Source organism: Panthera leo, chromosome B1 (genome assembly GCF_018350215.1).
Source record: "Panthera leo isolate Ple1 chromosome B1, P.leo_Ple1_pat1.1, whole genome shotgun sequence".
In the NCBI taxonomy this organism is placed as follows: Eukaryota; Metazoa; Chordata; class Mammalia; order Carnivora; family Felidae; genus Panthera; species Panthera leo.
This window is the reverse complement of record NC_056682.1, coordinates 114,676,659-114,703,012: the sequence shown is the minus strand read 5'-3', so window position 1 is coordinate 114,703,012 and position 26,354 is coordinate 114,676,659. Positions and strand designations below refer to the sequence as shown.

The 26,354-nt window shown below is 40.9% G+C and overlaps 1 protein-coding gene across 1 annotated transcript; it reads left to right on the top strand.

Annotated features, from left to right (window-relative positions):
• The first annotated feature begins 1,373 nt into the window (after positions 1-1,373).
• Positions 1,374-26,354, top strand: LOC122217970 (cytochrome P450 2U1). Its single transcript, XM_042935734.1, has 5 exons — positions 1,374-1,951; positions 19,531-20,166; positions 22,124-22,285; positions 24,080-24,247; positions 25,004-26,354. The coding sequence occupies exons 1-5, from the start codon at positions 1,459-1,461 to the stop codon at positions 25,180-25,182; spliced, it is 1,638 nt and encodes a 545-aa protein (XP_042791668.1). The 5' UTR covers positions 1,374-1,458; the 3' UTR covers positions 25,183-26,354.

Below are 26,354 nucleotides of genomic sequence, written 5' to 3'. Positions count from 1 at the left end.
TATAAGTACAGCATGGTGTTCAAACTTTTACCGGGGGGGGGGGGGGGAGAATTTAAAAGATCCAAAATTGAGAAAAGAACAGATTGTTGGTTATGATCCTTAAGTTGATTCATAAGATACTGACCTTTTAGTAGATAAAACAGGGTCCGATATTGACAATTCTATATGTCAACCTAACATTAAAGAGAAACCAGAGGAGTCAGCCTATGGAAGATGGAAAGGTAAGCTCCTAGGAGCCATTATCACCGAAGATTAAAGGACTTTATCTTAAAAGTATTATAGATTCAGGGGCGCCTGGGTGGCCCAGTCAGTTGAGCTCCAGTCTTCCTGTCAGGTGTTCGTGAGCTCGAGCCCCCATTGGGCTCTGTGCTAACAAACAGCTCAGAGCCTGGAGACTGCTTCGGATTCTGGGTCTCCCTCTCTCTCTCTCCTCCTCCTCTGCTCATGCTCTCTCTCTCTCTCAAAAATAAATAAATGTTAAAAAAATTTTAAGTATTATACAATTCATACTTAATATCTCAACCTCAGCATTTCCGGTTTGGTTTAATACCAATAATAATATTGTCATCCCTCCTCACCGCCTCCTTTTTATACTATTAGCTACGTTAATCTTCCAAGTCTATTCTTTTTTTTTTTTTTTTTTTTTTTTTTTTTTTTTTTATCTATTCCTGGATTAGGCTTGCTGCTTTACCCAGGCTACGCACTGATATAAATGCTGAGCTTTCACTCCCCGCATAAAAAGGTTTTCCTGCCAGTGGCAAGTTCTGAGAGCTTTACTCCGCCCCGGCCCCCCCCCCCTCCCCCGCTTAGGCCACACCAGCCCATCCTTCCCGCAGCGATAGCCTCCTGCACTGGCAAAATCTGCACTTTGCTTTCCCATCATCCTCTTGTCTCTGAGGGCAGGAAAGAGTCCCTTCCTCCGAATCCCATCTTTTTGCTGCGGAGGTGGGGCGGGGACCCCACTCTCCCACCTTAGGGTAGGGGTGCTGGTGTTGAGGGTGAGTGATCAGGGGCCCGTTCACCAGGCAGGTTTATACACTCAAATGACACGTGGGCGACCCGAGGAAATCCGACAGCCAATCAGGACGCAAGCGTGGTACCGCAAGCATCTTTGGTCCGGGACAGTAAATGCCCAGCCCGACCCGGAGGAGAGGCTCAACAGGACCCGGGGTCAAACTTTCAGAGCGCTCGCCCCGCCCATCCGTGGACCGCTTTTACAGGGGTGCGAGCGCGACCCCGTTTCTGCTCGGGCGTCGCTGATTGGAGACGAGGGCGGGGAAGGCGGTGGGCGCAGCCAATCCGGGCCGCCCTTCGCCGCTCTCCTCCCTGCCCCTCCTCTTTCCCGTGGAGTTAGTCTTCCGCAGGCGGCGTCTCCGGCTGGTGTCTGCTTGCGCTCTCCCCGGGGTCAGCCTCGGGTGAGCCGGTGCAGTCGAGGCTGGGGACGCCGGCGCGCAGGCCATGGCCTCCCCCGGGCTGCCGCAGCCCCCGGCCGAGGTCTCGCCCTGGCCTCTGCGCCTGCTGCACGCGCCTCCCGGGCTGCTGCGGCTGGACTCCATCGGCGGCGCGCTGCTGCTGCTGCTCGGCCTCGCGGCGCTCCTCGGCTGGAGCTGGCTGTGGCGGCACCGGGCGCGGGGCATCCCCCCCGGACCCACGCCCTGGCCCGTGGTGGGCAATTTCGGCTTCGTGCTGCTGCCACCGTTCCTCCGACGGAAGAGCTGGCTGCAGCGCCGGGCGAGGGCCGCAGGAGTGGAGCCCTCGGCCCTGGGCCCGCAGTTGTACCTGGCCGACCTGGCCCGCGTATACGGCAACGTCTTCAGCTTTTTCATCGGCCACTACCTGGTGGTGGTCCTCAGCGACTTCCAAAGCGTGCGCGAGGCGCTGGTGCAACAGGCCGAGATCTTCAGCGACCGCCCGCGGGTGCCGCTCGTCTCCCTCGTAACCAAGGAGAAGGGTGAGCCGCTTCTCGGCCGCCGGAGCCTTGAGGGTCGCGGGCCGTGTGAACGCGCGATGCGGCGCATGGGGCGCCAGGTGCACCGGGCTGTGGTTCCTGTGCCCTTTGCAGCCGCGCGCACCCAGCCCGGCTCACCGCAGGCAGCCCCAAAGTAGGAGGGTGGCGGCAACGCCTCCTTTTCCTGGTGCCTTTAAGATCGTATCGAGCTGTGATGGATGAGGGACTCGTTCTTATTCCAAGATAAGAAGTGGGAAACCCACTGGAAAGTTGAGGAAGGGAAATGGGGATGGGGGCGCGGGTGGAGACGTGTGAAAGCCAGGCTCTATCTTTCCTGTCTGTCCTTTCCAGAACAAGGCCTCATTCTCAAGGCTGTGTCCCCAGGGGGAAACTTTGGCTGTGTTAGATGGAGGCAGGGATATTCATTACACCTTCTGTGTTCTGAATGAAAGCGTTTAAGAAGATAGTTCCCCATAAGATAGAAAGTCCAGAAAACGTGTTAGGAGCCTATTGGCAAACCTAGTTTACTGGGTTTGTAACCTCTGTGATTTCTGCTTATGGAAGTCCAAGTTGGGCAGTTTTGATGGTTGGGAAACATACTATCCACATTTACTCTCTCCTAACCCAATCCTCCCACCTCCTTTGTTTATCAGTCTTACCCTTTGTCTTACTGGCTGGCATAGGTCCCAGACTTTTTTGTCTGAGTTCATATGTTAATTTAATTGCCTTTCATCAGTCTTTCCTTCTGGAAGCTTTTTGTCACTCCCTCTCCAAGTTAGCTCCCTTTTGGAACCAGTTTCTTTGCACAAGTACTTTTTTCACTGCCCTTAGCAAAACTGGGGCTACAGAATTTTGCAATCTTGGGCCTGGAAGCGTGTCTTTACCACAAAACTGACATCTAGGAGAATGTGGACTGCGACATAAAAAGATTCAGGCTTTTAAGAGTCTGATTAAGCCAGAGTTTTCCCTCAGGATTTTAATGAATAGCAGTGATGATCATAATATTTTAAATGTCCCACTGAAGAACATGTCACAGTTCGTAAGCCACCGTCTCCACACCGTCACACATGCTGCTGCTTCTACCTAGAATTCTCTTCCAGCCTCATGGCTGCCTGGAAAACTCCTGTTTTCTCTTCTTTTCTTTTCTCTCTTTTTAAACACATCGTGGTGAAATACACATAACATAAAATTTGCCATCTTAACCATTTTTAAGTTCAGTGACATTAGGTCATTCACATTGTTATGAAACCATTACCACTATCTCCAGAATACTTTTCATCTTGCAAAACTGAAACTGTACCATTAAACAAACTTTAAAAAAAAAAACCTCCTTGAGGCAGGCACCTGGATGGCTCAGTTCGTAGAGCATGTGACTCTTGATCCTGGGGTTGTAGGTTTGAGCCCCACGTTGGGTGTAGAGAGTACTTAAAATTTAAAATTTAAAATTTAAAACAAAAAATAGAAAAAACCCTCCTTCCTCTTTCTAGCCCCTGGCAACCACTGTTCTATTTTCCGACTCTATGGATGTGACTATTCTAGGTACTTGATATGATTGGTATCATCTAATATTTATTCTTTTGTAACTGACACTTTCACTTAGCCCCATGTTTTAAGCTTTTTCAATGTTGTAGCATGTGTGAGAATTGCTTGCCTTTTTAAGTCTGAATACTATTCAGTGGAATGTATATAACACATTTTGTTTATCCCCTGATGGATGCTTGGATACTTCTGCCATTTCACTATTATGAAAAATGCTGCTATGAACACGGTACATATACAAATATCCATTCAAGTCCTTCCTTTCAATTCTTCTGAGTAGTTACCCAGAGGTGGAATTGCTTGATAATATGGCAATTCTGTATTTCATTTTTTGAGTAACTACCCTACTGTTTTCCACAGCGTCTGCACCATTTTACATTCCCACCAGCAATGAACAAGGTTCCAATCTTCCCACATCATCTTTGCTATTTTCTGTTTCTCAAACCTGCTTAAATGTCACCTCTTTGAGAATGTGTTCCCCAACATACCTCTCTACCAGGGAGAGGGGAGCTACCCTTTCTCTATGACACCACTGTTTGGGCTGAAACCCCTCCCCCTCCCACCCCCTGCCAGTCAGTCAGCAGGTCTTGTCAATGCTGCAGAGACAGTTCTATATCCATCCACTTGTTTCCATCTCCATTGTCAGCACCTTCATGCCAGGTACCATCATTTTCATTTGATACTTGAAGCCACTTCCCTAGCCTGCTTGCTTCTACTCCAGTTTTATTTTATTTTATTTTATTTATTTAATTTTTTTAATGTTTATTTATTTTGAGAGAGAGAGAGCGTGTGTGTGTGTGTGTGTGTGTGTGTGAGCAGGGAAGGGACAGAGTAAGGGAGACACAGAATCCGAAGCAGGCTCCAGGCTCTGAGCTGCCAGCACAGAGCCTGACATGAAGCTCGAACCCACGAACCGTATGATCATGACCTGAGCCAAAGTCAGACGTTTGACTAAGCCACCCAGGTGTCCCATCGAATTTTTTATCTACACATCAGCCAAAGGGATCTCTTTTAAAAACCAAGAATCACAGGTGCCTGGGTGGCTCAGATGTTGAGCTTCTGACTTCATCTTAGATCATGATCTCAGGGTTCAAGGGCTTAAGCCCCACATTGGGCTATGGGCTGGCAGTGCAGAGCCTGCTTGGGATTCTCTTTCTCTTCCTCTCTCTCTGCCACTCCCCCATTTGCACTCTCTATCTCTCCTCTCTCTCACTCTGAAAATAAATAAATAAACTTAAAAAAACAAAAAACAAAAAAAAACCATGAATCAAACCATGTTGCTCCCCAGCTGAAACCAGTTGCCTCCAACTCCATCCTGGACCTACTGTGCCTGGAAGAATCTGGGCCCTGCCTGCCTTTCTCACTTTCTCTCTCTCTCCATTCTGCCTTGACTCATACATTTCAACCTGCTCTAGAAAAATTAAGCAGATTCCTGGCAAGCTTGTGACTGCCTCAGTCTACTGGGTTTATTGTCCTTGGGCCTAGAATAACTTTTCATATGACTGACTCCTTATCCTCTCTCAGGCTAATTGTCACCTTTCAGTCCTATTTTAGACACTGCTCAATATCACAACTTATTTTATCTCTTTCATATTTCACTCATTAAACACTTTGAAAATATTTAGCCTATTACCAGCCCCACCTACCAATGGAATATAAACTCTGTGAGGGCAAAGGTTTGGTTCATGTTGTTACCCACTGTATCCCCACTGGTTGGCACAGAATAGGTAATCAAAAAATGAATGAATCTATGCATACAAACATCTGTTGATGCACGTAACACATTATACTGTAATTTTCTTGCATGTCTGTCTTTTCCTCTAGATATTTTTAAGGTGTGAATTAGATTTTCTTCTTTGAGGTCCTTCTTGGTGGATATATGGTTTGCTCAAAAATCTGTAATAAGGCATTTTCTTTTTTATTTTGAGGGAGAGAGAGTGCGAGTGCACGTGTGCATGAGCATGTGTATGTGGGGGAGGGGCAGAATGAGGGGGAGGGAAAAAATCTTAAGCAGGCTCCATGCTCAGCATGGATCTTGACTTGGGATCAATCTCAGGACCTTGAGATCATGACCTGAGCCAACGCTTCACTAACTGAGCCACCTCGCTGCCCCTATAATAAGATAGTTTCTAAGTATTAGTTGAATCACAGCTTATTATTAGATCTTTATGTAGGAAAGGCCTGGGAGCCTGGGGTGACTGGGTGTTTCAGCATCTCAATCAAAGCATTCATTCTCCCAAGAGACAGTTATGGTTCTTTAGGTGATGCTGGGTATTGTAATGGGTGTGTGTTGGGCAGTGTGCTGTGAGCTGAGAAAAGTTGCTGTGGTGGAGGCAGTTGACAAGAGAAGGTAAAGGAAGAACCATAGGTCACAAAGGAGATGCTTGTGGGGCTAACTTAGAGTAGAGAACAGGTCATCTGAATAGGAAAATGGAGACAGCTGAGGAATTTTTTTAATGGAAATTGTTCAAAGGTGAAGAATAAAAGGGGAGAATGTGAGTTTATTTCAAGATGCCCATCAAAGGATGAGGGACCAGACAAATTCTGAGTAGATGTCACAAATCGAGAAATGGATAGCCTGAAGTTATCAGCCTGAAGGAGAGGCCATGAGAGCTAGAGGCTGAGCAGCTCAGCACTACTTGAGGAGTGTTCACGCTGTTTGGCTACTGTTTCCAATGGCAGAATTAGAAAATGTGAAATTGTCTAGAAGAGAAATGTGTATAGGAGAAAGAGAAACAGTATTAGGAATTAGAGGTCAATAGCATTATTAAATATTTAGTACAAGATATTTTTAGGGTCACCTGGGTGGTTCAGTCAGTTGAGTATCCAACTCATGGTGGTAAGATCAAGCCCTGGGTCTGGCTCTGCACTGGCCGTGGAGCCTGCTTAGGATTCCCTTTTCCTCTCCCTCTGCCCTTCCTCCACTCACACACTTGCACACACATGCTCTCTCCCTCAAAAAATTTAAAAAATAATTTAAAAGATTTTTAAAGAACATTGGTGCTAAAGTTGGTGAGACTAGCAGAGAAAGGAATGTTTTATAAACAGTGATGTGCAGAGACAGGCTGGAAATACTTAACACATTGCCAAAAAGTTCTAGAATGTGGGGAAGTTATTATATTTGAATTTTTCAAAATATGCTTGGGCAAGGTGATGTTCTTTTTAAGCCAATAAAAACTCTAGTAAGCTAGATATGCCATAAAGGTATTTTACATTAGCTATGCCCATCATTCTCATCAGTCTACCTGATTCTTTCCTGAGCAGGAATACAAAATAAAGCTACAAAGTCAGAGTCAAGGCTACCAAAAGTGCTTTACCCTAAGTGTGGTCTATTTCTTCTAAAAGGTTTGTGTACATCACATTTTTATTATAAAATATTTCAAATATAAAGTTCAGAGAGCATATAAATTTCTTTATCTACCATTCAGATTTGCTTCACATTCATAAACAATACATAGTTTTATTTGGTATGTTTTTTAAAAACTTATATATGTCATATATTTAAAGTACCATTTCTATTCCAGCTGTTATTAGTTGATTTATCTATTTCTCTGTTGATAGAAATTAGATCTTTTTTTTTTTTTTTTTTTTTTTTTAAATTTTAGAGACAGCATGAGCAGGGGCAAGGAGCAGAGGAGAGAAAAAGAACCCTAAGCAGGCCCCATGCTTGGCTCAGAGTCCAAATCAGGGCTTGAACCCATGACCCTGGGATCATGGCCTGAGCTGAAATTGAGAGTCTGACGCTCAGCTGACTGAGCCACCCAGGCGCCCCAGAAATTACATTATTTCTAATTTTAAGAGATTGCTAGAAACTTGGAGCAAGAGTGAAAGCAAATTGCAGAGCCATAAAAAAATGGAACATAAAAGGAAATTTGGAAGAAATTTAAGAGCAGAGTATAGATCAGTCAGTACTGACTACTTTAAAGGGGAGCAAGATGCAAAATGAAATTAGGAGATGAAGATAGAAAATGAAAGTTCATCTGGGGAATTTAAAAATGAATGAGGGGGCGCCTGGGTGGCTCAGTCGGTTAAGCGTCCGACTTCAGCTCAGGTCACGATCTCGCGGTCCGTGAGTTCGAGCCCCGTGTCGGGCTCTGGGCTGATGGCTCAGAGCCTGGAGCCTGCTTCCGATTCTGTGTCTCCCTCTCTCTCTGCCCCTCCCCCGTTCATGCTCTGTCTCTCTCTGTCTCAAAAATAAATAAATGTTAAAAAAAAATTAAAAAAAAAATGAATGAGTAGGGGAGCCTGGGTGGCTGGGTTGGTCGGTTGAATGTCTGACTCTTGATTTTGGCTTGGGTCATGATCTCAGGGTCGTCTGCTCTGGGCGTGGAGCCTACTTAAGATTCTTTCTCTCCCTCTCCCTCTGTCCCTTCCCTGCTTGTGTGCGTTGTCTCTCTTTCTCAAAACTAAACTAAACTAAAATAAGAAAAACAGGATAACCAAATCTTGTAGTAAGTGCAGTAAAATAGGTATTTGAAATAGTTATGTACTCGTAGCAAGAGGGCCTGAATTCCCAGTAAAAGGAACACTTCTATGACTCCGTGGAAGGAAAGGGCAAATGTAATCACTGGGTAGATAGCACCTTCTCTATGTCAGGAGGAAGAAAACTTATATGTGATGGATGTAAATTGCATCAAATTTAATGTATTTAAGTACTTTTACTTTATTTTTATTATTGTAAAACATGTGGAAGAGGAAAAAAAAAAAGAATTCCTTTCAATTCTTTACAAAAAGAATTGAAAGCCATTTGAGATCATTGTTATTCTGAGATAGCCATTATTGGTATTTTTATGTACTGCCTTTGTCTTTAGCCCTACTAAAGAATGAATGGGTCAATCAGGCAATTAGAGAAGAAATTTATAAAAAATATGGAAACAAATGAAGATGAAAGTACAATAATCCAAATGCTTTGGGATGCAGCGAAGGCAGTCCTGAGAGGAAAATACATTGCAATCCAGGCCTATCTCAAGAAACAAGAAAAATCCCAAATACAAAATCTAACAGCACACCTAAAGGAAATAGAAGCAGAACACAAAGACACCCCAAACCCAGCAGAAGAAGAGAAATAATAAAGATCAGAGCAGAAATAAACAATATAGAATCTAAAAAAGACTGTAGAGCAGATCAATGAAACCAAGAGTTGTTTTTTTGAAAAAATAAACAAAATTGATAAACCTCTAGCCAGGCTTGTCAAAAAGAAAAGGGAGATGACCCAAATAAAATCATGAATGAAAATGGAATTATTACAACCAACCCCTCAGAAATACAAGCAATTATCAGGGAATACTATGAAAAATTATATGCCAACAAATTGGACAACCTGGAAGAAATGGGCAAATTGCTAAGCACCCACACACTTCCAAAACTCAAACAGGAAGAGATAGAAAACTTGAACAGACCCAAAACCAGTGAAGAAATTGAATCAGTTATCAAAAATCTTCAACAAAGAAGAGTCCAGGACCAGATGGCTTCCCTGGGGAATTCTACCAGACATTTAAAGCAGAGATAATACCTATCCTTCTCAAGCTGTTCCAAAAAATAGAAAGGGAAGGAAGACTTCCAGACTCATTCTATGAAGCCAGTATTACTTTGATTCCTAAACCAGACAGAGACCCAGCAAAAAAAGAGAACTACAGGCCAATATCCCTGATGAATATGGATGCAAAAATTCTCAATAAGATACTAGCAAATCGAATTCAACAGCATATAAAAAGAATTATTCACCATGATCAAGTGGGATTCATTCCTGAGCTGCAGGGTTGGTTCAACATTAGCAAATCAATGTGATACATCACATTAATAAAAGAAAAGATAAGAACCATATGATCCTGTCAATCGATGCAGAAAAAGCATTTGACTAAATTCAGCATCCTTTCTTAATAAAAACCCTCAAGAAAGTCGGGATAGAAGGGACATATTTAAACATCATAAAAGCCATTTATGAAAAGCCCACAGCTAATATCATCCTCAATGGGGAAATACTGAGAGCTTTCCCCCTGAGATCAGGAACACGACAGGGATGTCCACTCTCACCGCTGTTGTTTAACATAGTGTTGGAAGTGCTAGCATCAGCAAACAGACAACAAAAGGAAATCATCAAAATTGGCAAAGATGAAGTCAAGGTTTCACTTTTTGCAGATGGCATGATACTATACGTGGAAAACTCGATAGACTCCACCAAAAGTCTGCTAGAACTGATACATGAATTTAGCAAAGTTGCAGGATACAAAATCAATATACAGAAATCAGTTGCATTCTTATACACTAATAATGAAGCAACAGAAAGACAAAGAAACTGATCCCACTCACAATTGTACCAAGAAGCATAAAATACCTAGGAGTAAACCTGACCAAAGATGTAAAAGATCTGTATGCTGGAAACTATAGAAAGCTTATGAAGGAAATTGAAGAAGATACAAAGAAATGGAAAAACATTCCATGCTCATGGATTGGAAGAATAAATATTGTTAAAATGTCAATACTACCCAAAGCTATCTACACATTCAATGCAATCCCAATCAAAATTGCACCAGCATTCTTCTCGAAGCTAGAACATAATCCTAAAATTTGAATGGAACCACAAAAGACCCCGAAGAGCCAAAGTAATTTTGAAGAAGACGACCAAAGCGGGAGGCATCACAATCCCAGACTTTAGCCTCTACTACAAAGCTGTAATCATCAGGACAGCATGGTATAGGCACAAAAACAGACACATAGACCAATGGAATAGAATAGAAACCCCAGAATTAGACCCACAAAAGTGTGGCCAACTAATCTTTGACAAAGCAGGAAAGAATATCCAATGGAAAAACGACAGTCTCTTTAACAAATGGGCTGGGAGAACTGGACAGCAACATGCAGAAGGATGAAACTAGACCACTTTCTTACAACATTCACGAAAATAAACTCAAAATGGATAAAGGACCTGAATGTGAGACAGGAAACCATCAAAACCCTAGAGGAGAAAGCAGGAAAAAACCTCTCTGACCTCAGCCGCAGCAATTTCTTACTTGACACATCCCCAAAGGCAAGGGAATTAAAAGCAAAAATGTGCATGCATTTTTAAACAGTGTATTTGCTTCTTTAAAATGGAATTGTATTCACACCCTTTAAAATTGTTTTCAGAATTGTTTAAAATTGTTTTTGTCAATTTTCTGAACATGTTTCTGCATTATTAATTATTCTCCTGCAAAGATCCTAAGAGCTGTACAACATTCCTTTGTGAGAATCTATCACAGTTGGTTTAGCTTATGCTGTGTTTGGTTTGAAGTGGATTTTTGTTTCAACTGTGTGGCACCTGTTCCTCTGTAGAAGACTCCCTTTTGAGGAGCTCTTCGTCCTCGCCACTCACTTGTACTCACTAACTGTGGTTGGAACGTGAGATGCCATGTCTTTATATGAATTCCCTTCTCTGACAGCAGTGATTAGGCAAGGATTAGAACCCTGATCAAAGGTGACTTGATCAGAATATCTTACCTCTGTACCAGTGGCTAGTTTGTAGGCTGGGCACCAAACTTAAGAATTTATGTTCATGGCATGGTCTGGAAACCTCAAGTCACAAAATAAACTTAAGGTGTTCCAAATTGGTATCACCAGGGGATACCTGACTGAAGCATTTGAATCCTCCCCCAGCATTTTTTTTAAGTGAGATCTGAAGAATAGAGGCCTTTTCTCTCTGGTGGGGAAAATGGGAGATTAGGCATCTGAAGATAGCTCCTGATGCTTGGAAAAGCTAGTTTGCAATGGGAAAAAGTGAAGTCAGGCAGAAAGCATTTGAAAATAGGTGCAGTGAGAAAGAGATGTGTGGCATTTAGTCTTCTCTGAGGTGATGACCCCCTAGCTCTTCCTGGTTTGTTTTGTTTGTTTGTTTGTTTGTTTGTTTTTGGTTGCGCAGCCTAATCGGCCTCTTTGCCAAACCTACTTAAGGATATATTTTTGTCATTCCCACCCAAGAGTCCTGATTTTTGCTTTGGAGGCATTTTTATTTTTTAGTGTTATTATCCTCCTTGAAGTGAAGTCTTTGTACACATCCACAGATACCATTGCTTTTCAGGGCTAAGAATGGAGATGTTAACAACTGTAGGATGTGCCTGAACCTCTTTCAGACGCTCCTAGGACCATAAGCCATTCTGGCTCCAAAACATGAGTGTTTTGTAAAGTTCAAAGCCTTGGGCCATTAATTCTGTCCATGCCTCTCATTCTAGCATTCTCAGGCAGTCTCTTTGGTCACCTCTTTTGTCTTGCACTTCACACCTGTCAACCTGTTGTCACATATCCCAGTCTTCAAACATTAGCCTCTTCTGAGAAGGTTCTCTCCATTTCCTTGCCTTATCTAAACCTGATTTCCCTCTAAAGATAATTTAGCCCTTCTTCACTTGTTGGGCTGAACACTGGGTGTTATACGTAAGTGATGAATCACTGCAATCTACTCCTAAAGCCAAGACTACACTGTATGTTAGCTAACTTGAGAAAGAAAAAAAAAAAAATTTAGCCCTTCTTGAAACAGCCTCTTTAACTTTGCTCAAGTTGTTTTTTGAAAATGTACCTTCATACACATCTTTAATTTTCTTAATTTTTTTAAAATTTATTTTTGAGAGAGAGAGTGCGCATGTGTGCACATGAGCTGGGGAGGGGCAGAGAGAGAGGGAGACAGAGCATCTGAAGCAGGCTCTGCGCTGACAAGCAGAGAACCTGATTCGGGACTCAAACTCACAAACCGTGAGATCATGACCGGAGCTGAAGTCAGATGCTTAACCGACTGAGCCACCCAGGCACCCCTATTCACATCTTTATTTACAAATGCAGCATCAGTTCAGGTGTCCTTTCTTCTGAGAAGTGCTGCCTTTCCTCAGCTGACACGGCACTCCTTCCTTTGTCTACACTGCAACTTCAGTACACCTCTAACATACAACATTGAATCAGTGCATCCCAACAATGCAACATTCAATACAGTCCAACATAAAACATTCAATACTGTACATTCTAACTATGCAGCCAAAGTACAATCCAACATACAGCATTCAATACAATATGTAACTTCAATACAATCTAATATACAACAGTATATTGGATTGTTGGTTAAGTTCCCATAACGACTAACATCTTAAAAAGAGAGACGATGGCTCTTTTAAATCAATATGCCCTAAGTAACTTGTATATAGGGGACTCTGAATAAATTTTGGAAAAGCTTATAGTAAAGGGGTGTTTTACTAGATAAAATATTTCTAAAATATATATGTGTAGTTTAAAAGATGGTGAGTAGATCACAAAGACTGAGAACCTAATAACAGAAAAATAAAGTTCCTTAAGAAATAGAGCAAAGCAGAGATGTCGTATGTTATATCTTAAATTAGACGACAGTTAAAATTAGTATCAAATCCTGAAATTAGAGTGAAAGACTGGATCTTTCTAAGGAAAAAGAAGGGGGCCTAACAATGCTTAGCCTCTGAATGCTGAAAGCAGCAAGAGTTGGCCATGGCTAAATGCAGGAAGAGTGACTAAGCTGTGGTTGCCTAGGAAATAGTTTACGGGGCTTTATTAAAGGGAGTATTCTAGTTTCAGGAATGGTTAAGACATTTCCACTTCTTTTTTGTCTTGATAATCACAGACCAAACCAGAGGGACTTTTTAAAATTTAATTTATTTTTTAAATTTCATCCAAATTAGTTAGCATATAGTACAACAATGATTTCAGGAGTAGATTCCTTAATGCCCCATATCCAATTAGCCCATCAACCCTCCCTCAACCTCTCCAGTAACCCTTTGTTCTCCAAATTTAAGAGTCTTATGTTTTGTCCCCCTCCCTGTTTTTATATTATTTTTGCTTCCCTTCCCTTGTGTTCATCTGTTCTGTGTCTTAAAGTCCTCATATGAGTGAAGTCATAGATATTTGTCTTTCTCTGACTAATTTCACTTAGCATAATACCCTCCAGTTTTATCCACATAGTTGCAAATGGCAAGATTTCATTCTTTTTGATTGCCGAGTAATACTCCATTGTATATATATACCACATCTTCTTGTCCACTCATCCATCAATGGACATTTGGGCTCTTTCCATACTTTAGCTATTGTTAATAGTGCTGCTATAAACACTGGGGAGCATGTGTCCCTTCAAAACAGCACATCTGTATCCTTTGGGTAAATACCTAGTAGTACAATTGCTGGGTCAGGGGGTAGTTCTGTTTTTAATATTTTGAGGAATCTCCATACTGTTTTCCAGAGTGGCTGCACCAGTTTGCATTCCCACCAGCAGTACAAAGAGATCCTCTTTCTCCACATCCTCACCAACATCTGTTGTTGCCTGAGTTGTTAATGTTAGCCATTCTGACAGGTGTGAGGTGGTATGTCATTGTGGCTTTGATTTGTATTTCCCTGATGATGAGTGATGTTGAGCATTTTTTCATGTGTTGGTTTGCCATCTCAAACCAGAGGGACTTTTAACAGAAGCACACACTCCACCCAGGATGAAATGGATCTACAATGTTCTGGGTCACAACATTGGAAGACAAAAAGTAGACATCGGATTGGCAAATGACTTCATAGAGTGGAGGATGACCATCCCTAATTGGTCTACACTGGGGGCAGGTACTAGTGGAGTGTGAGACAGTTTATCCTGCAGAACCCCAGAAAGTCTCAGGAATTGGAGATACCAGTGGTAACAGGAGATGGGTATGAGCCAGTGGGCTGGAACAGTGATTGTTTGAAATGCATACAAAATATAGTTAGACTGTCCCTTTTCACCATACCCACCCCTTCAAAAAACAGAAAGTAGGGGCGCCTGGGTGGCGCAGTCGGTTAAACGTCCGACTTCAGCCAGGTCACGATCTCGCGGTCCGTGAGTTCGAGCCCCGCGTCAGGCTCTGGGCTGATGGCTCGGAGCCTGGAGCCTGTTTCCGATTCTGTGTCTCCCTCTCTCTCTGCCCCTCCCCCGTTCATGCTCTGTCTCTCTCTGTCCCAAAAATAAATAAAAAACGTTGAAAAAAAAAATTAAAAAAAAAAAAACAAAACAGAAAGTAGGTGCCAAAAAACAGAAAGTAGGTGCCCTGAACAATCTTGGGTTTAAATGACTTCTTGGCCAGGGATGCGAAGTGGGTGGAGTGAGGGCAGAGATCTATGATCTTGCATCACACAAGATGAAAAGTTGCTGTAGACAGAAGACTCTTGAAGAGCTTCCCTTTGAGTGTGAGATTGAGTTTGACAAGGAACACCCAACAAACCTGGCCACTAGCAAAAGAAAATAAGGAAAATTGTCTGTCTTGGCCTGGACTCTGGCAGAGAAGGTGTTCTCTGCTACTTCCAATCCCTGTTGCAAGTACCCTGCCATTTTAGTACAAAAGCAGCCATAGACTATATGTGAATGAATTATAGTGGCTCGTTAACTCCTGTGTTCTAGTAGCCTTTATTTATAAACCCTGAAATTTGAATTTCATATTTTTTTCATATATCATGAAATGGTGTTTTGTTTTTTTCCCCAACCATTTAAAAATGCAAAAATTCATCTTTGCTGACTGGCCATATAAAAAGAGACAGCAGGCTGGATTTGACCTGTGGGCTAAAGCTTGCTGATCATTATTCTGGACTTTAAGTAACTGTATTAAAAATTTAAGGGTGAGTATTCACTTTGTTTCTCTAATGCAAAAGAAGGCAAGAAAGGAAGGAGAAAAAAGAATAGATACAGCCAGGTAAAGTTCAAAATAATGTATTAGAAATAAATTCATAATTATATTAAGTATAAATGAACTAAATTGGCTAAAGGATAGATTGCTAGAATGGATTTTTTAAAAATTAAAATGTATGTTATTTTAATTTTTTTTAACAGTTATTCATTTTTGAGAGACAGAATGTGAGCAGGAAAGGGGCAGAGAGAGAGGGAGACACAGAATCCAAAGCTCCAGGCTCTGAGCTGTCAGCAAAGAGCCCAACGTGGGGCTTGAACTCATGAACTGCAAGATCATGACCCGAGCCGAAGTTGGACGCTCAACTGACTGAGCCACCCAGGTGTCCCCAAATGTATGTTATTTTAAAAGAGACATACCCTCCCTCCAAAAAGAGAAATACCCCAAACATAAGTGTACGTTAAAATTCAAAGTGAAAGAAAGGAAAATGTTATACCAAGATAATACTTTAAAAAGAAAAGCTGTTGGGATACCTGGGTGGCTCAGTCGGTTAAGCATCTGACTTCAGCTCAGGTCATGATCTCGAGGTTCGTGAGTTCGAGCCCTGCCTCGGGCTCTGTGCTGACAGTTCAGAGCTTGGAGCCTGCTTCAGATTCTGTGTCTACCTCTCTCTCTGCCCCTCCCCCACTCACACTCTGTCTCTCAAAAATAAATAAACATTAAAAAAATATTTTTAAAAGAAAATATATACTTTGACAATATATACTTTAAGTCAAACTTTATTATTAAGAATTAGTGAATTACATGATGAGAACAGGAAGAGGAAGATATAATAACTTGGAACTTGCATATACCTAACAGTGTTCTCTAGCATATATAGGTATCTGACAGCAAAGATAAGTTAACAGATATAAGCAGCTACATTGCAAAATTCTATAGCAAAACTTACAGAACTGCAAAGAGAAATCAATAAATGTACCATTATAGCAAAATATTTTAACATAAGCATTTGAATAACAGAGAGAGCAGGAAGATCAAATTTGCTAAGGATACAAAATTTGATTTTGTACCTTTGTACAAATGTACCATTTGATTCCAATGGTTATCAGGTTTTTTTGTATTGGACATATAGAGAACCCTGTACCCCACAATTGAGTCTATAAAAATTCTCTGAATTTAATTGGAAATTGTATTAAAATAGATCACATACTAGGCTAAAAAGCAAGCCTCATTAACGTCAAAAATCAGTAGAAGACAAATTAATTTAGGTGGCAAAAAATCATAATAGAAAAAAATTTTAACTTAAGATTATAATGAAAATACTTGCAAACAGTACTTGTGGACTGCAGCTAATGCGGTACCCAAAGGCAAATGTAGCTCCCTAAGTTATGTATTAGGGTAAAAGTCTGAAAAGTAATAAGTTAGATGGCCAACTTTATGTATCTGGAAAAGAATAAAAGCATAAACTCAAAAGAAAAAAGAAGGAACATAATTTTACACAAATTCTTCCAGAGAAAAAGAATATACCCTGGATTAGTTTAGAAGGCCAGTATATCCAGACAAGTACGTTATGAGAAAAAAGAAATTTATTGGCCATTTCATTTCTGAATATGAATTTAAGAAAACATACAAGAAACCAAATCCATCGATTAAAAAAAAACATAAAAACACTGTATAACCAAAATTGGATTTATTTTTTATTGCAAGCAGTTTCAATTATCAGAAGGAAGACAGTTTCAAATCTATAAATTAAATGCAATTCCAATGAAAACCTCAAAGTTTTTTTTAATAGAGTTTGACAAGCTGACTCTAAAGTTTTATAAAAGAGTGAAGAGCCAAGAATAATTTAAAAAGCAATGTTGAAAGAGAATAAGGAGGGGGGACTTCCCTATTAGATGTTAAGACTCACTGTGAAGTCTATTTCTGTCTTATAAAGTAACAGTAATTAAGACAATGTGCTCTAAGCACTTTGGAGAGTAATTTGGCAAATCTAGTCATATTGACAAAGTACGTGTTTTATGACTTACCAAACCACTCTTAGCAATGTCTTCAAAATTCTGAGGAAGTAGAAAAGGTAGAATAAACACATTTTCTAAAAAAATCTTTCGAAATTTGCTGCCCATGCATTTTTGCTTTAGCAAAAGAAGGGAAGGAAACAAGAAAGAGGAAGAAGTAGAATCCTGGAAATGGGTTCAGCACAGGAGAATCTAAAATAATTCCTTAGTGATGCCCCACAGAGGTCATCACACACCTGAATAGAAGGCCTAGAAGCAGCAGATTTGAGCAGATGTGTGGCAGAGTCCAAGGATAAAAGCAGAGCTGATAAATCGCCTGATTCATTTGACCACACAGATGTTTACATTGAGAGGCATTTTGTAAAGGTATTAAATATTGTGATAAGATTTAACCACAGAGAAAGGTCTGTATTTCATCCTCAGCTGGATTCACAGCATCCCGGTCCCTGGCACTGACTCAATATTCAGAAATATTTGTTAAATAAGTGATACTCAAAGATAGCAGAAATGAAGTAGATTAAAAATGGCAAAGAAGGAGAACCAGCTGGAACAATAAAGGGCACCATGGAAAATAAAAGGGTGAAAGAGGGGACAGGAAATAAGGAATATTTGAAAACAAATTGATACATCTGGGAACAATTCTGTTGGGTTTGATGGTGGGAGATGTATAACATAAGTGAGAATCAAATGAGGTAGAGTTGTGGACGACTTTTGAGTTCAGATGTTTTTAAATTAGGGCTGTTGCTGACAACAGACATTTTAGATTACCTGCCAGCTATTCGGTTGCAAACTGATGGTGAATGTTATAGTCCAGTGGGACTGTTGATTTATTTGGCTAATATTTGACAAGCTCCTCCTGTATACTCAGAATGATGCCAGATGCTGGGATTTTAATAGTCAGCACAATCAGGTATTGTCCCTGCCTCCTTCTTTTCAGAATCTTTAGAATATGGGTATATCCAGCCTGAAATTTTTTTTTTTAATATTTGTTTAGTTTTGAGAGAGACAGACAGGGTACAAGTGGGGGAGACAGAATCTGAAGCAGGCTCCAGGCTCTGAGCTGTCAGCACAGAGCCCCATGCAGGGATTGAGCCCACAAACTACGAGATCATGACCTGAGCCAGATGCTTAACCGACTAAGCCACCCAGACGCCCCCAGCCTGAAATATTTTTTAAGCCTGGATTTACTCTTATGAAACATAAGATTCAGAAATTTACGCTAAAGAAAGAGGAACCCTTTTGCACTGCTGATAAGAATGCCAACTGGTGCAGCCACTCTGGAAAACAGTATGGAGGTTCCTCAAAATATTAAAAATAGAACTACCCTGTGACCCAAGAATTGCACTACTAGGTATTTATCTAAAGGTACAGGAGTGCTGATTCGAAGGGGCACATGCACCCCAATGTTTATAGCGGTGCTATTGACAATAGCAAAGTATGGAAAGAGCCCAGATGTCCATCGACTGATGAATGGATAAAAAAAGATGTGGTTTATGTATACAATGGAATATTACTAAGTGATCAAAAAGAATGAAATCTTGCCATTTGCAGCAATGTGGATGGAACTAGAAGGTATTATGCTAAGCGAAATAAGTCAGAGAAAAACAAATATATGACTTCACTCATGTGGAATTTAAGATACAAAACAGATGAACATAAAGGAAGGGAAACAAAAATAAGTTAAAAACAGGGAGGGAGACAAACCATAAGAGACTCTTAAATACAGAAAACAAAACTGAGGAGTGCTGGAGGGATTTGGGGTGGGGGGATGGGCTAAATGGGCAAAGGGGCATTAAGGGGGACATTTGTTGAGATGAGCACTGGGTGTTACATGTAAGTGGTGAATCACTAAATTCTATTCCTGAAATAATTATCACACTATATGTTAACTAACTTGGATGTAAATTAAATAATAATGAATGAATAAATAAAATACGTAGAACAAACTGCTGGGGGGGTAGGTGGGGGGATGGGTTAAATGGGTGATGGCCATTAAGGAGGGCACTTGCTGGGATGAGCACTGGGTGTTGTATGTAAGTGATAAATCACTGAGTCCTACTCCTGAAACCAATACTACGCTATATGTTAACTAACTTGAATTTAAATAAATTAAAAAAAAATTTAAGACTAAAATAAATAAAAAGAAATTTACACTGTAAAAATTGAAATTCATTGCTTTTCATTTCACTGGGGGTTCCTATCTATAAGCTATATTGTATAGGATTTTTATTATTAGAAACATATGCTATCTTGATAATTTCGCTAATCATTCTTCTTGGCTGGCGATCTCTACCTGTATGTAGATGAACTTTGCACACGTGACTTGACAAATACAGGACACACTTCATTGTAAGTCCTTTTAAGTGTTATCAGGCATCGCTCTCTCTTACATTTTCTTGGTGTCCTTTTGCAGGGATTGTATTTGCACATTATGGTCCAGTCTGGAGACAACAGAGGAAGTTCTCTCATTCAACTCTTCGTCATTTTGGCTTGGGAAAACTTAGCTTGGAACCCAAGATTATTGAGGAGTTTAAATATATAAAAGAGGAAATGCAGAAGCATGGAGAAGACCCCTTCAACCCTTTCCCCATTCTCAACAATGCTGTCTCTAACATCATTTGCTCCCTGTGCTTTGGCCAGCGTTTTGATTATACCAATAGTGAGTTTAAGAAAATGCTCAATCTTATGTCACGAGCGTTAGAAATCTGTCTCAACACCCAGCTCCTCCTGGTCAACATATGCTCCTGGCTTTATTATCTTCCCTTTGGACCATTTAAAGAATTAAGACAGATTGAAAAGGATATTACCACTTTCCTTAAAAAAATCATCAAAGACCATCGAGAGTCTCTGGATGTGGAGAATCCTCAGGATTTCATAGACATGTACCTTCTCCACGTGGACGAGGAGAGAAAAAATAATAGCAATAGTAGCTTTAATGAAGATTATTTATTTTATATCATTGGGGATCTCTTCATTGCTGGAACTGATACCACAACTAACTCCTTGCTTTGGTGCCTTCTTTATATGTCACTGAACCCCGACATACAAGGTAATTAACAGATGTCTCCTTTATTCAGGCAAAGCCAGGCTATTTAATTTTTTTTTCATGTTTGTTTATTTTTGAGAGACAGAGAGGGAGCAGAGGAGGGGCAGAGAGAGAGGAAGAGAGAACCCGAAGCGGGCTCCAGGCTCTGAGCTGTCAGCACGGAACCTGACACGGGGCTCAAACTCATGACCCAAGAGATCATGACCTGAGCCAAAGTCGGATGCTTAACTGACTGAGCCACCCAGGCTCCCCAAAGCCAGACTATTTAAATCAGTATCAGCAACTTTGGTGATGCTGTAGCTTCTAGCTCTGAGCAATGTCTTCAGGCTGGGAAACAAAATGGAAATCCTTGAACCTCATAGGGAGTTGGTAAGGTATTAACAGAAAAACTCCCAGTGGGACTAATGTCATACTTGCTTGCCCCTGCTTTAAATCTCTACAGGTCTGATTCTGTGTGAAATATATAGAGAGGAAGAATTTTAGAGAAGAAGGACAATTCAGAGCTGAAGGGAATCATAATGATTGTCTGAACCCAGTCATCTTGTTTTGAAACTGGAGAACGAAGACCCAGAGAAGTTCTGTGACTTTCACAGAGTGTCTGGCAGTTCATAATGGAAAAATACAAAAGAGGACAGTATATATTACTTTTCTACTGCTTCTATAACAACCACAAACTTAGTGACTTAAATCAACACAAGTTTGTTATCTTAAACTTCTGGGTCTCATTGGGCTAAAATGAAGATGTTGGCAAGGCTGCCTTCCTTTCTGGAGACTCTAGAGGAGAATCCATTTCCAGCTGCCTTGGCTCCTGGCCCTGCTTGTCCATCTTCAGACCCAGCGATGTTGAAGCACTGTGATCATTTTCTTTTAGTCACATCTCCCTCTAACGTTAAACTCAACTGGGGAAAGTTCTCCAATTTTAAAACCCAAGTAATTAGTGCACACCCAGAAAATCCAGGGTAATCCTCCCTACTCAAGGCCCTTAATCTGATCACAGCCGTGAGGTCTTTTTTGCCACATAAAGGAGCATATTCATAGGTTCCAGGGGGTTAGGGTGTGGACATCTTTGAGGGGCCATTTTTTGTGTACTGTAAATGAGATTATGCCTTCTGCATTATTGTTCACTATTGAGTAACAAGTTATCCCAACATTTAGCATCTAAAAACAACCACCATTTTACTATCTTACATAGTTTCTGAGGATCAGGAATCCAGGAGCAGCTTAGCCTGGCTGGTCTGGCTTAGGATTCCTCATGAAGTTATAGTCAAGATGTTGGCTGAAGCTGCAGTCATCTGCAGGACTGACTGAGACTGAAGGATCCACTTCCAAGATGACTCATGCCCTTGACTATTGGCTGCAGGCCTCACCGCTTGGACTTTTCCACAAGGCTGCTTGACTTGGCAGCTGCCTTCCCCCAGAATGAGTGACCCAAGAGAGAACAAGTATCAAGACAGGAGCCACAGTGTTTTTTATAACCTAAGCTCAGAACTGACATGGTGTCACTTCTCCTTTACTCTGTTGGTCACACAGATCAACCTAGTACAGAGTGGAGGGGGACTGTACAAGGACGCGAACACCAAGGGGCAGGGATCACTGGGGGCCCTGTTGGGATAACTCACATTGTCACATACAAGCTTAGAGAGTCAAAACAAGTGTCCATATGAAAGAATGATTGAGAGTACTCCTGAATCCAGAATGCTTTCTCCTTTACCCTTCTATCTGTTCTGCTATCCTTCAAAGTCACAGGGTGGTACAGGGTCCCTGGGACTAACTGCCTCTACTTGGAATATATGACCAATGCTTTATGCTCTGAGGCTGAGTCAGGTCCAAACTGCCAACTTATCGCTTGTGTGTATGACACACATATGGGAAGTATGCATGAGAAGGCAGTCTCAACTCTTCTGGCTTATCTTATGGTTTATTCTTTGTTATTCTTTCCTTTTTTAATTCTTTTTAATAGAAAAGGTTCAGGAAGAAATTGAAAGGGTCATTGGTGCTGACAGAGTCCCTTCCCTCACTGACAAGGCCCAGATGCCCTACACAGAAGCCACCATCATGGAGGTGCAGAGGCTGACTGTGGTGGTGCCACTTGCCATTCCTCATATGACCTCAGAGAAAACAGGCAAGTCCAGTGTCTTTCTCCTTTGAATGCCCTTGAGGGAATCCCAGCCTTCCAGTCCAAAGAAGTTTAGGTGAGGGCGTGATGACCATTGCCCAGCTTGATTCTCCTGAGGGTGTAACGTTGTATTGTGGGTAATTAAATGTCCAGTGGATGCTTCAGCCCTCAGTTGTCCATTATTCACATCCTGGTATTCCAGCACAGCTTGTTTTATAAATAGCTCTCTAGACTTCAGAGCATGCACACTTACATTGTCAGACAAATTACGCTGCCATTTAAGATGGCTGTATTGGCAGAAAAAACTCCAGAATTAACAAAGGCACCTCTCAGTCTTCTTGGAGGTCAGAAGAGCTAACCTAAAATGAAATTAAGCATTTTAACTGGGAATTATCCTACCTTACCTCTTAGAGTTCTACAACTGAAGCATAAATATTAAAGAATTAGAAGAGCCCATCTGATTCTAAAGGCACCTGTGTCAACTTCACACCTACATTGAAATGTGTCCATTTGTGGTCATGTCTTTGACATGTAAGCACTCAGACTTTATGTAAAATTCCTCAGAACAAGGAACTTCCCTCCTCTGGAGATAGCCCATGATGTAATGAGCTTAACTATGGTTATAAGACAGTTGTAAGAGGCAAGAACTTATAAATGACATTGGATCACTTCATGGTTTTTCTTGTGCTAGTTAGATGCACTGTGTGTGCAGTATCTTGGGTGTTGTTTAAGGTGCACATGAACTTGTCAGTGGTAAAAGCAGTGTTGACTTCCGTGTACAGTTGACCCTTGGACAACATGGATTTGAACTACAGTGGGTCCACTTACACATGGACTTTTCTCAATAAATGTATTGGGAAAAGTTTTAGAGTTTTGCAGTAGTTTGAAAAAATTCATGAATGAACTGCATAGCCTAGAAATATGGAAGAAATTAAGAAAAAGTTAGGTATATCTTGAATGCATAAAAAATATATATATACTAATTATTTTATCATTTACTACCATAAAATACAGTTGACTCATGAGGTTTGAACCGCATGGGTCCTTTTATAGGCCAATTTTTTACAGTGCAATACTGTAAATGTATTTTATGATTTTTGTTTTAAAGCAAAGTTTTTATTTTTTAATTTTTTATTTTAAGGACTTTTATTTTTAAGTAATATCTCTACCCAATGTGAGATTCGAAGTCACAACCCTGAGATCAAGAGTCATATGCTCTACTGACTGAGTCAGACAGGCACCCCTCTCTTGTGATTTTTTTACTAACATTTTCTTTTTTCTAGCTTACTTTATTTATTATAAAAATACAGTAAATAATACAAAAATATTTGTTAATCACCTATGTTATTGGTAAGGCTTCAGTCAACGGTAGGCTATTATGAGTTAAGTTTTGGGGAATCAAAAGTTATATGCAGATTTTTACCTATGCAGGGGCTCAGTGCCCCTAACCCCCACATGGCTTAAGGGTCAACTATATTAGGAATTTGTAATTCTTTGGGAAGTTTACCTGGAATGTCCTATGATTTCTGTTTCAGTGTTTTCTCTTAATTACAATGTTTTAATGGTTTGATTTGATTCATTAACTCTGTGTCTACTAAAGCAGTTCCTGTGCCTCATCTCAGGCTGGCGTCCTGAGATGGTGTTGATAGCATCTTGTCCCAACCCTCAAGTACCTCAGTGTTTAGTCTCCACAAATTAAGTAGCTAGATATGTAACCGGATTTTTTTTTTTTTTTTTTCAGATAGTGATGTTTACCGCGAACTATTAGTTGAATGACACTGGTTTTTTTGTTTGTTTTAGTGCTCCAAGGATATACCATTCCTAAAGGCACAATGATATTACCCAACTTGTGGTCAGTACACAGAGACCCAGCCATTTGGGAGAAACCGGATGATTTCTACCCTAATCGATTTCTGGATGATCAGGGACAACTTATTAAAAAAGAAACATTTATTCCTTTTGGGATAGGTCAGTTAAACTTTTATTTTCTAAATGGCATAATTGAAGAGGGAAGACTAAAAGAATCTTTTATTATTTCATGCTAAAACTGTTTTAAAAACATTTCCATCTTGACAAGCAAACATAAGAGAAGAGGTAAATAATTGAGATTAAATGCAGCCCCCCTGCATTTATTTCAGATTTTAAAAACAAAATGAAAGCAGTTGGTTTTAAATCCCGAGATATGACTAGAAATCTTCCTTTCTGAGCTGCCCAAGTGATTGTTTGAGTCCCAGGAAATTGTTGGAGTTAAGAGCAACTTGTGACCTTCTGCTGTGCTGGTGGCTGAGAGGCTGGGTTTGCTAATCTCACCAGTCCCTCTTTTAGAAACCTGTATGAGCACATGTAGGGTTCTGTCTATAGAAAGGAATGCTCCAAACATTGTCTTCTGACTCATTCTCTCTTTAATCTTCCAGTTAAGACCAAAGGAAAGCCATAAGAAGGTATGGAGGAGACAGGGTTGCCTAGATCTGTCTCTAGTTCCTGTCTCGAATGAGGATAAGTTTTCATGAGTAGGAGTTAAAATGTGAACTTAGTGTGTAGAAATTCGGACCAGCGTATACTTTGGGAGGCCATGAGGTATATATGACCATTTTGTTTTAAAACTCTCCATATCTGCATTTAAAACACTTAATTGAGATATTTCATATACCATTGCCAATTGCCCTTCTTGAGATAGGAAATAGGGTGATGTTTATAGTGTCAACTTTCTTTTCTCATTTTTAGGGAAGCGCGTGTGTATGGGAGAACAGCTGGCAAAGATGGAATTATTTCTGATGTTTGTGAGCCTAATGCAGAGTTTCACATTTGCTTTACCGAAGGATTCTAAGAAGCCCATCCTGACTGGAAGATATGGTCTAACTTTAGCCCCACATCCATTTAATATAATCATTTCAAAGAGATAAAGAACGTGCCCAAGAAGAGGGTGTAAATACATCTCCTTCTGAGCAGATTCTTCCTCTGCAGTTGACAGCAGACCCAGCAACGCAGTGGGTCCGGGTCAGGCTCAGATGAGAGGGAGACCGGAAAGAGGGTGGAGCTTGATTCTTCAACAGGATGTGTCTGTCATTTTAGTAATGTGCGTCTGTGACTTACGGAATGGGGACCAAAGTGCTGGATCAGGAAGAAGAGATCTGGAGTTTATGGAGTTTATTGGAGCTCCCACCAATGAACATTGCTTCTCATCTTTCAGTGCCTCAGTCATTCTGTGTGTAAAATGAGGTTAAGAAAATTCTCCTTCTCTATGTTTCAGCACTAAAGAAGGGCAAAGACCCCGTATCTTTTCTTTTCTGACCTCACCAAAACACTGTTAGTTTCTGGAGAACAAATTCAGAAGTAGAAGGAAGTTCTGCCCGTTTAAGACCTGTGACAACACGAAAGTAGTGTTCAGACTTGAATACTTTGTCAGAGAAGGATGTGGGTTTAGGCAATGATGAGTTAGAGCTTTTCTCTGAACAGATCTTATGTCGGTTTGGTGTAAGGGCTTGTTCTGTTACTGTTATCTTTTTTGTTTGCGATGTAGTTTTTACGTTTTGTAGACATGGACTCAAGTGCCCTTGTCCAGTGTGTAGCGGAAAGGTTATTGTTTGAATTTATATGTCTACCTTCTTTTTTTTAAGTTTATGTATTTTGAGAGAGAGAGGATGCGTTGCATGTGCTCGCGTGAGCGGGGGAGGGGCAGAGAGAGAAGAAGAGAGAATCCCAAGCAGGCGTCAGTGTGCAGCCTGATCCCGTGAACCTCAAGATCACGACTGGAGCTGAAATCAAGAGTTGGGCGCCACCCAGTGCCCCGTACGTCTACCTTCTATTTCAACTTTAGAAACTGTGAGCCTGGCTGAAGAGGTGGCTTCAAGGCAGAGCTCCTTTCTGCTCAGCTACTTGCAGAGATGTAGCTCTGCCTTTTGACTTGAGCCCTGAATAGTGAGCTTGGGCATTTTGATACTGGGATTCATCAGGGAAAGATTCAAACTGTGCTGAACATCCCTTTTGTGTTCTCTCTTCCACTAGGCTTAATATGTCTCATCTTTGAGTACTCTCAAAGACAAAGAGTCATTCTTTTTTTTTTTTTAACTTTATT